Here is a 10,317-nt window from a genome sequence, read left to right on the forward strand (position 1 = left end):
GAAGACTGTATTGACTTTTTTTTTTCGTATATCACGAATACAATCTCATTTTTTTATAAACAAACCACTGGCATACCCCCGGCTAATTCAGCCATTCTTTCAAATTCGCTGAGAACCGTTTAACGCTCTGATGTTGGTCCCACCTCTGTATTATTCGTGTGTAACGCCAAAAAAAGGAAACACAAACGAACTAAAATGGGTAAAATTGTTTTCCAATTTGACATTATAGTGTATTTTTTATGAGAGCACTCAGATATTCAATCACACTTTGTTAAATACATTTACATTATAATATCTTGTGGTCTACCAAAGAGCGCCCTTAATTTTCAAAAAGCAATTTTTTCGGACTCACCCTGTACATTGCACATGTTCTACAATATGCAAAAAAAAAAATCAAAACAATCACACCGGGCTAAATAAAGACGGAAAGGAAACATTTGTGGAGAAAAGGAGGATATTTTCAACAGTACGAAAATATAATAATGTATCCGTTTGAAATCAAGGAAATTCCTGGCAAAGTATGTAACACAATTAATTATTTGTTGTGTAGTTTAATACTTCCGATTCTGCTTGTTTATTCATTAGGGTCTTGCAATGATCTCCTCGAAGTCATTTGCTGTCGGTGAAACTATCTTAGAGGAGGAGCCCTTCGTGTCGTGCCAATTTTCTTGGAACGCTAGTTATGGGTATGCAGCATGTGACCACTGCATGCGTCCCCTGGAGACAGTTACAGAAAATGTGCGTCGCCTATCGAATAACAACGCATTAATAGTGCCATTGGCAGAACATGACCCAACAACACCTTGGTTGGAGCAGTTTAAGCAATGTGCGCGTTGTAAAGTGCGTTACTGCTCGGAAGATTGCCGAATCGAGGCATTAAATAAGTATCATCGCGTTGCTTGCATGGGCGCCTTTTATGCAGATGACACACATCCAATAAATATGTTGAATGAGACATGGAAGTGAGTGGGAAAGCATATGAAATATGTTTTTTTTTAATTTAAAGTTCACTCTGATTCCAGGAAAATGCATTATCCGCCAGAGACCGGAACGATTATGTTAATCGTACGTTTAATGGCCATGTACAAGCAAAGCAATAACAAGCAGCAGTTCCTGGAGTCTCTCAAATCATTCCAGTCCGTAATAGTGAACGCAGAAGAAAAAATATATCACAAAATGTTGGGGGAGAACTTTGAGTTGCAAATGGAACAGCTATTTGTGGCTTTCTGTAGAGCATTTGCGGATGAGGAATTGGCAGCAGTAAGCCAGTAATTAAATATACTAGACAACCTTATTAATAGCGTACACTTTTAGTTCACTACAGTTGAAGCATTTAAGGCATTAATGGGTATGATTGGTACAAACAGTCAGGGCATCGCAACAAGTCCGCTGGCGGAATGGGTTAAAAAAGTAAGCGATCTACAACTTCCAGAAGAAGATAAAGCAAGACTTGAGGAATATATTGATGATATCTACAGTAAAGTGGGAGAATGTGAGTAGCAAATAGTCTTGCGCGACGGAGCAAAAGTTTAATTTAGTTTTCTATTTACTCTAGTCGCTGGTGAATTTCTTAATACTGAGGGAGCCGGTCTTTATATTCTGCAGAGCAAAATTAACCACAGTTGTGTTCCTAATGCTCAATCTACCTTTCCTTACTCAAACGACATTGTAGTGTTGAAAGCGTTGGCACCTATAGAAGCGGGTGAAGAAATTTGTATTTCTTATTTGGATGAGTGTCAGTTAACGCGCAGCAGGCATTCTCGGCAAAAGGTAAGATTATTAAAAATAATCGTGACCGTCTACGCCAGGCCGATCCCGAGGATCCTCGTATAAAGGATCTCAATTTGGAGATCCGGCAACTGGTCACCCAACATAAGCGGACCAAATGGGTAGAGCATCTGAAGTCCTGTAACTTCACCTCTGGTGTGAGCAAGCTCTGGTCCACCGTAAGGTCCCTGTCGAACCCGACGAAGCACAACGACAAGGTGGATATCACCTTCAACGGTCGTACTTCGTCGGACCCGAAGAGATGCGCGAGCTACTTTAGCCGGCAATTTATATTGCATCCTCTGGTCGACAGATCCAAACGTTGTGCCACCAGACGGCTACACAAACTGCCCTACAACAGTGCACCGCTTACTTTCACCAGCGACGAGGTTCAGGGGGCCATCAAACACATGAAACCATCAAAAGCCATTGGCCCCGACGGACTAAACATGCTGATGCTGAAAAAGCTGGGTCCATTGGGAGTAGAATATCTCACAAAGGTCTTCAGCCTGTCTATGGCCACTCTCATCATTCCTGATAAGTGAAAATTAGGGAGAGTGGTCCCACTGCTGAAGCCTGGGAAACCCGTCAACCAAGGGGAGTCTTATCGTCCGATAACTCTCCTTTCCCCAGTAGTGAAGACACTTGAGGCCCTTCTACTCCCACTCCTCACTCAACACCTGACTCCAGCCCCACACCAGCATGGTTTCCGTAGAGTGCACAGTACCACCACGGCACTCACCGTCATAAACACCCAGGTAAACCGCGGCCTTAACCAAAACCGCCCCTGCGAGAGGACTGTCCTAGTAGCGTTGGACCTACAAAAGGCTTTCGACACAGTCAGCCACGCCACGCTACTAGATGACATTTTACGGTCGACACTCCCGCCAGGGCTGAAGAGGTGGACCGCGAACTACCTGAGTGGTCGTCACTCATCGGTAGTATTTCGAGACCAAACCTCAAAACAGAGAAAAATAAAGCAAGGAGTACCGCAGGGTGGTGTCCTTTCACCCTTGCTTTTTAATTTCTATATTTCGAAACTCCCCCAGCCACCAGAGGGAGTCTCACTGGTCTCATATGCCGACGACTGCACGATAATGGCGTCGGGCAATGACATTGATGGCCTATGCTCAAAAGTAAACGACTACCTCGCCCGCCTTTCTCGCTTCTTCACTGCGAGAAACTTAAAACTTTCTCCCACTAAATCCACGGCGACCCTTTTTACCACCTGGACGAAGGAGGTCAAGCTGCCACTTCAGGTACACGTCGACGATACCCCAATTCCGACGATAAACAACCCCAGAATTTTGGGAGTCACCTTTGACAGCTTGCTCTCCTTCTCGGCGCACACAACCGCTATTGCAACGAGAGTACAGAATCGCAACAAGGTCCTCAAGTCGCTTGCCGGCAGCACTTGGGGCAAAGACAAAGAAATGTTGCTGTCGACTTTCAAAGCAATAGGCCGACCGGTTCTGAACTATGCCGCGCCTGTCTGGTCGCCTGGAACCAGTGATACGCAGTGGACGAAGCTTCAGACCTGCCAGAATACTGCCATCAGGACCGCGACAGGATGTCTCCTGATGTCCCCTATCCACCATTTACATGACGAGGCGCACATGCTCCCGGTTAAGGAGCATAATAAAATGCTCGGCAAGCAGTTTCTGCTTGGGTGTCACCGTAGGCCTCACCCATGCAGACACCTGCTCGAGCCTGAGCCACCTCCCAGGCACATCAGGAGACACTTCCTCAACTACGTGGACGAGATCCAGGACAAAACTGACAGACCTCTCCAGGATCAGACAGTATACAGACAGGCTATTAACGACATTCATCGGGAGACACTTACCACCTTCCTAAACTCCCGACCCCCGAATGCCGTTATCGGAGTCCAACCACCACCTATCGCAGACGAAGAGCTCCAGCTTCCTCGAGAGTCCCGCGTAATCTTGGCACAATTACGTTCTGGATATTGTAGCAGGTTAAACTCCTACCTATCCAGAATCGACCCCGACATACTAAACATATGTCCTGCATGTGAAGGTACCCCGCACGACACTAACCACCTCTTCACATGCCCCATCAAACCCACTCATCTAACACCTTTCTCCCTCTGGACCCAACCCGTCGAAACTGCCAGTTTCCTGGGCCTACCGTTAGATGAGCTAGACGAAGACGACCGATAATTTACACTACACTGACAGGGCGAAGATACTGCTACAACAGCAACAACAACAACAACATTATTAAAAATATAAAATCAATCTATATAGTCATTAAATTTTTTTTTCATACAGATCTTAAAAGAGAACTATATTTTCATATGTCAATGCCCAAAATGCCAATTACAATGCACCGATCCCGATGAAACTAGCGAAGATGAAGATGACGACGACGATATGGACACGGATGACAATGATGGTGAAATGTCGGACTAAACATTTTTATTTTATTTTTACATCTTGCATGTATATACATATTGTAAGAATTAATGTTATTTTTATACTGGTTATACATACATGTCTGCAGAGATTAAATACTTTCATCATCCAATACGCAGTGCAAATTCTACATTATTCTGTACAAACTTAAACTAACCACAACCTCTTAAGCACTTGAAACAGGAGTCAAATTTATAAGATTGTTGCTACTTTCTGCCAATTCTGTTATCGAAACTCTACCTCTTTGTCGTATAAATTTCGCCACCTCAAGTAATTCTTCTTGCGACACATAAATGAATTTTCCTCGATCATCGATCACTCCTGTTAATGTGTCGTTCGCTTGCAAATCTTGTATACGGTCGATCACTTGCTGCGTTTTCAGTTTAAATTCCATTGCTAAATCCTCCAATACAACCACTTTGTTATCTTTTATGTATTGTATGAAGTCCTGCAATTGCTGCTCTTTCTCTGCTTCTTCCGCTTCATCGAAACCCTCTTCCTCAATTTTAAAAGCTTCCTTCATTTTTAAGTATTCTTCATGCTCCTTGCGTTCACGTTCTTCCCGTGCTAAACGCTCAGCTTCTGCCGCTTTGCGTTCTACCTCCTCTTCTTTCTCTTTCTGTTGCTGACGTTCCGCTTCCTGTTTAGCTTCTTTCACTTTTCGTTCCTCGCGCTGTATCAACTCTTGTTCACGCATTAAACGCTTTTGCTCCTTTGCTTCCATTTTAGCACGTTTCTTGGCACCCATCTTTTCATCCATCACTGGGCCGGATGGAATGTCACCTTCTTCTCCATCTTCATCATTATCATTTGCTGCCAATACATTGTCTACAGGAACGGCCTGGTCTGCTGCTGCTGCTGCCGCCGCTGCGGCGTTTTGGCGAAGGCGATTACGTTGGTTTCGAGCAATTTGTGCTCGTCTAGGCACACCTTCTTGTGCACGTATTGGCACTCCACGTTGAGCTGGTTTGTCTGAAGTGCCTGTGAAAATTTATGAGTGCTTACTAATTTTATGCAAAATAAAATGTTAGGTACACAATTTACCAGCCTTCGTAGTCTTTTTCTGGAAAAGGAATAAGCCTATGAGTATGACCAAGAGAGCGGTAGCAATACCAATTAATATTGTTAAATCCATATTTATTTTGTTGTTTCTAATATAAGGTTTAAGTATTAATATTTTGTCTACACAACAGCTGTGTTTTTGTTTTTGTAATTCGCAATTCAAGCCAAAAAATAAAACGTCTACAATTTTAGAAAATGCAACTGTGCCATTGATTGCCAACTCGTTATCAAAACTATTCCATCACAGGGTGTACTGAGTGCTAATTATAATTAGTTATATATAAAAAATTGTAAATAAATAAAATAATGTTTTTTTTATTAAAAGTTCACTCTGGTTACAGAAAAATGTGTTATCACCAAGAATTCGGAACGCTTATATTAATCATACGTTTATTCAAGCAAAGCAATACAAGCAGCCGTTCATGGAGTCTTTCTAATCATTCCAGTCCTTAATAGCAAACTCAGTATTTTTGTTTTTGTGATTCGCCATTCAGGCCAAATAATTAAACGTCAACAATTTTGGAAAATGCAAGTGTGCCCTTAGTTGCCAATTCCTTTTCAAAGCATTTTCATATTCCATCTCAGGGTGCGCTGGGTGTTAAAAAAAGAGATTGTTTTTAGTAAAGTGCAAGTTTTATCTATAATGTTCATGTTGCACCAAGCCCTCGAGTTTAAGGTTTCGTATAAATGAACAAAATTAAAGCGTTAACATTGTAGTGTTTAATAATATGCTCACGAGCTTGCAGGTCTTGGGTTTGAAAGAATTTTCAACTGTTTCTAATGGGTGTTTGAGCATTGTTATTAAACAGTTTGTTCCAATCTAATGTACGTATATGTTTGGCTTATGATATTTTCGTTGGACTTGACAAGTTTTTTAGCTGGTGTTTGAATTTCAACACTCTGTAGTTGCAATCACAAAAGAAAGCAGCAGTGCCTCATTTTCTTTCCTTCCTCTTTTCGGCCAAATGCCAATGCGTCCAAATTCTACGCAATCTTATAGTACAATGTGAAAATAATATTAAATGCTTTAATACTAGTTTTTAAGTTTTAAGTAAGGTAGCATAGATTCGACTCCAAACTGTAACAAAAATGGTTTAACCCGGTCGAAGTATTTTTACAATTCGTATTTTGGAATATATAATATTTTGTAAACGGTATATTTTAATTCACCCTGCTTGTATTTTAATCATTAAAGCGATCAGAGTACACCACTGTACAACAGAGTACACAATAAAAGCAAATATTAAATTAAATGTCAGATTTTTCTGTACTGGCATACGTGTCGGAGTTGGCTGTAAACGAATTAGAAAATAGGAAGTTTTTACAAAATTTTACTAGAATTTCGAACTGAAATAAGTGTAAGTCATGGTTAAGAATTTAATCACCGCAGCGGTGCTTTTTTGCGCGCTTCAAACCACCTTTGGGCTATACTTCCACATTGCGGAAACAGAACGCAAATGCTTTATTGAGGAGGTGCCTGATGAGACCACGGTCATCGGTAAGTGGGATCAGATATCACAATTACTGAACAATTATAAATATTTTCCTTTAATTACACTCTATTTGTTCACAGTAAATTACAAAGTAGAATTGTACGATCCTCGTTCAAATGGTTTTATGCCTTCGTCGCCCGGCATTGGTATGCATGTGGAAGTGCGTGACAGCGACGATAAAGTCATCCTCTCACGCGTCTATAGTTCCGAGGGACGCATCTCTTTCACTTCACATATACCAGGTGAACACGTAATATGTATGTACTCCAACAGTACAGCTTGGTTTAGTGGCGCACAATTGCGTATACATCTTGACATCCAAGTGGGAGAACATGCCATCGATTACGCTAATGTAGCGCAGAAGGAGAAATTGACTGAATTACAATTACGCATACGTCAATTACTTGATCAAGTAGAGCAAATCACAAAGGAGCAGAACTATCAGCGCTATCGTGAGGAACGTTTCCGTCACACAAGTGAAAGTACCAATGCGCGCGTTTTATGGTGGTCAATGTCGCAAACATTTGTTTTGATCGTTATGGGTTTTTGGCAGATGCGACATTTGAAGAGCTTCTTCGAGGCGAAGAAATTAGTGTAAATATGCCCAACGAAATTACGCAGGCGGTGCAGGATCAATACTTATGGTGTGAAAAGCAAATTTCGAAAACAAGAACGCGTGGATTGTTTAGTTACAGCAACAGCAAACATTTCGTGTGCCTGCGAAATATAAGTGAGATTCTACTTCAGCCAAATTCATCAGTTTCATTGTTTCACTATCTCAAATGCTTATGAATTTTTAAGTTTTAATAATAGTACAGTTCGTTAGTCAAACGTTTACATTAAAATTGCATTATTTTATTAAATAGCGAATTTGTTCTGAATAACCACAAAACTATATGTGAGCTCTATATTTTTCTGTTTCATGATCAGTAGTAATAAAAATAAAATTAAATTAATTGGTTGTGATGTAATATTTCTATGCGTCTGATCGGCAGCCGTAAGTGCGACGTTCTTATGAGTAATGGATAGTTATAAGTACACAGCATCAGTTGTAAGTGAACAAGAGCTTTTATTGCATGGGAAAAAATTATTTACATGTCTTTATCTGTAGACCGCGTGACTCGTAATCAGTCCGTACAAATGTGCTTTTTTTTTCTTTCTTGCAATTGCTTTTATTTCATGTCTTCAGTGATTACAGCAATGGATTACTGCATATATTTGATGGATGCACAATTTCACACACCGCAGAACGAAAGTTCAAGCGGTGCAAACAATTGAAGCTAGTATTAATAAGAGGGTAATTTAAGCTGAGGGCTCACAAAACTGTAATCTGCATTATTTCGTTCATAAGACATACAAAATATCCTTTTGTTGTACTTTCTTTGTTTTCAGGAAAAGATACACGTTGATTTACAAATGCTAATTACAAGCAATATTTTTTATTTAAGCATTTATTTCATAAGACCTTGTTATTAATAGGGACCATGCCCTTCATTGCCATAGGGAAAACACCGACCACTGTCGTTTCTGCAACCAGTCCGCGGAAACTCCAACAAACCTTCTCGAGTGCGATGCCTTAGCAAGGAGGAGGGGTAGATATCTCAGCCCGGCATGATCGGAAGAAACACACATACGCTCCACCTTGTTTATTGAGAGAACCGAGTTTGGATGAGGTGCTGTAATGAGTAGAGAGCACGAAAGTCCTTAAGGTCGAAGTGATAACCTTCACCTTTTCTTCATTTCAACACATTCGTAACATTGGTAAAATTATGTTTAGATATAAAATAGAGTTCAATTGAGAAGAAAAACTCAATTTCGAGACTGAAGAATCAAATTCTATAGAATTAGAGATCTAATTTTGAACGGAAGGTACGGATCGGGATAATCGGCCTTAAAATTACTGAAGAAGAAGGACAGATGCAATATCGGTTTTCTACTTTGCAGAGGCTTAAGATTAATTAGATGCTATCGGGACTTATAGAGAGGGACGGGATTAGAGAATTTTTACGAAGGTAGAGCAAACTTGAGAAAAACTTTTTACGCATGTTCCATTCTATCAATGAAGAGTTTGACTGAATAATTTTAAGGTATAATAATTATGAAACCTTAGATGGAATGATTAACGTTTCCACGACAGACGGTTCCAAGTCACCGAAACGACAAGGATTTATATCCAGCCAAGGATTGTCACTCCAGCAGCATTCCCCGTACACGTATGGGGAATGTTTATGCGTCTACAACAATCAACAGTTTAGAGATAAAGAAGGGAATATGATTTGCAAATGTACAACGCGAACCAAAAATACCGTCTAGGTTTTTTATTTCATCAACAGGTTGCAGTGCCTTATCGGAGATGCAATAGCTAGAAGTACACAGTGTTGGCTATTTTTGAAAAGGTGACCTTAAAGCATTTGTTTAATATTTAAGGATAACCGCGAATTATAACACCAATTAGCTAAATTTTAACATCGGTTTGAACTTTGTGAGAGTACGCATAGTTATAACAGGCATATATGTACATATGTATGTATGCACATAGAAGAAAATTAGCAAAGGAAAAACAACTACAGATGTATAAGTAATTGATAAATAAAGCAGAGTACAGGGGACGTAAGTTACTTCTATCCAGAAGGCGCAGTGAATGGTTCAGGGGAAACGCCATCAACAGTAATTACGCAATGTCTGTTACTTATACCTGTATATGATCTCAGCACAGCTAGGAACATAATGAATATCTAGAGATGCAAGTTTATCTAATAAAAGCGATGCCTTATCAAATGCTTTTGAGATTTCGGTACAGATAATTAACTTGATGTACAGATGAAAATGCTGCAATACACTATTCACTAAATAGCAGGAAGTACTCAGTATTTTTACTCAGGTAATTTGCTTTTAATTACACGCATATATATTTCATATCTTTTGATCACAGAGATGAGTGATGAGTTCGTCGACTTGATGCTAAACAAAAATATTACATGCGGCTAATCCTTGGTAATTCATCTGATAAGAGACATGTTTGCATATTTACATACAAAACATATATACATACGTTTGTGCATATATTTATACATATATGCACAACTTTTTTATAAAAGAAACACATCGACTAACTAAATATGGTGTTGTTGGGGTAATACGCTTACAAATATGTACACAGTGAGATAAGGATGATTCGTAGACTAATTGGTAACGACGGAGACGCATTCATCTTAAACATACTAACATATAATTAAATGGTAGAAGATAAGCAAACGTGAAGCAAAAAGTAGCATCTATATCGAGAGCAAAATTACAACTGATTAGATTCAAAGTAAAAATTCTAAAATTTTCGTGCATGCATATGTATGTGCGTATGTATTTGGAAGTAGGTATACAATTAAAAGGAGCAGCAATTAGTAATTAAAGACTGAAGACAGATAGTAAGCAAATGCAATGTAAAGAAAAAAAACGCAGCGATTTACCGATAATGCAGCCGCAGCAGGCCAACGACTAGGCTTAAAAGCTTCCGAAGCTAGATAATACTGACGAAACGGCATTTACTACAATCACCCGGA

At 39.8% G+C, this 10,317-nt stretch overlaps 3 protein-coding genes across 3 annotated transcripts; 2 read left to right on the forward strand and 1 right to left on the reverse strand.

Moving 5' to 3' along the window:
• The first annotated feature begins 371 nt into the window (after positions 1-371).
• On the forward strand, positions 372-4,323 carry LOC128871642 (histone-lysine N-trimethyltransferase SMYD5). The gene is made up of 6 exons (XM_054113543.1): positions 372-518; positions 586-962; positions 1,023-1,260; positions 1,315-1,492; positions 1,556-1,770; positions 4,062-4,323. Exons 1-6 carry the CDS (start codon positions 483-485, stop codon positions 4,200-4,202), a joined length of 1,185 nt encoding a protein of 394 aa, XP_053969518.1. The 5' UTR covers positions 372-482; the 3' UTR covers positions 4,203-4,323.
• On the reverse strand, positions 4,181-5,445 carry LOC128871643 (DDRGK domain-containing protein 1). The gene is made up of 2 exons (XM_054113544.1): positions 5,250-5,445; positions 4,181-5,186 (listed from the first exon to the last, which is right to left on the reverse strand). Exons 1-2 carry the CDS (start codon positions 5,338-5,340, stop codon positions 4,372-4,374), a joined length of 906 nt encoding a protein of 301 aa, XP_053969519.1. The 5' UTR covers positions 5,341-5,445; the 3' UTR covers positions 4,181-4,371.
• Positions 5,446-6,517: 1,072 nt separating this feature from the next.
• On the forward strand, positions 6,518-7,716 carry LOC128857893 (transmembrane emp24 domain-containing protein eca). Its single transcript, XM_054093716.1, has 2 exons — positions 6,518-6,765; positions 6,841-7,716. The coding sequence occupies exons 1-2, from the start codon at positions 6,633-6,635 to the stop codon at positions 7,356-7,358; spliced, it is 651 nt and encodes a 216-aa protein (XP_053949691.1). The 5' UTR covers positions 6,518-6,632; the 3' UTR covers positions 7,359-7,716.
• Positions 7,717-10,317: the final 2,601 nt, after the last annotated feature.

This window comes from Anastrepha ludens, chromosome 2 (genome assembly GCF_028408465.1).
Source record: "Anastrepha ludens isolate Willacy chromosome 2, idAnaLude1.1, whole genome shotgun sequence".
Lineage (NCBI taxonomy): Eukaryota > Metazoa > Arthropoda > Insecta > Diptera > Tephritidae > Anastrepha > Anastrepha ludens.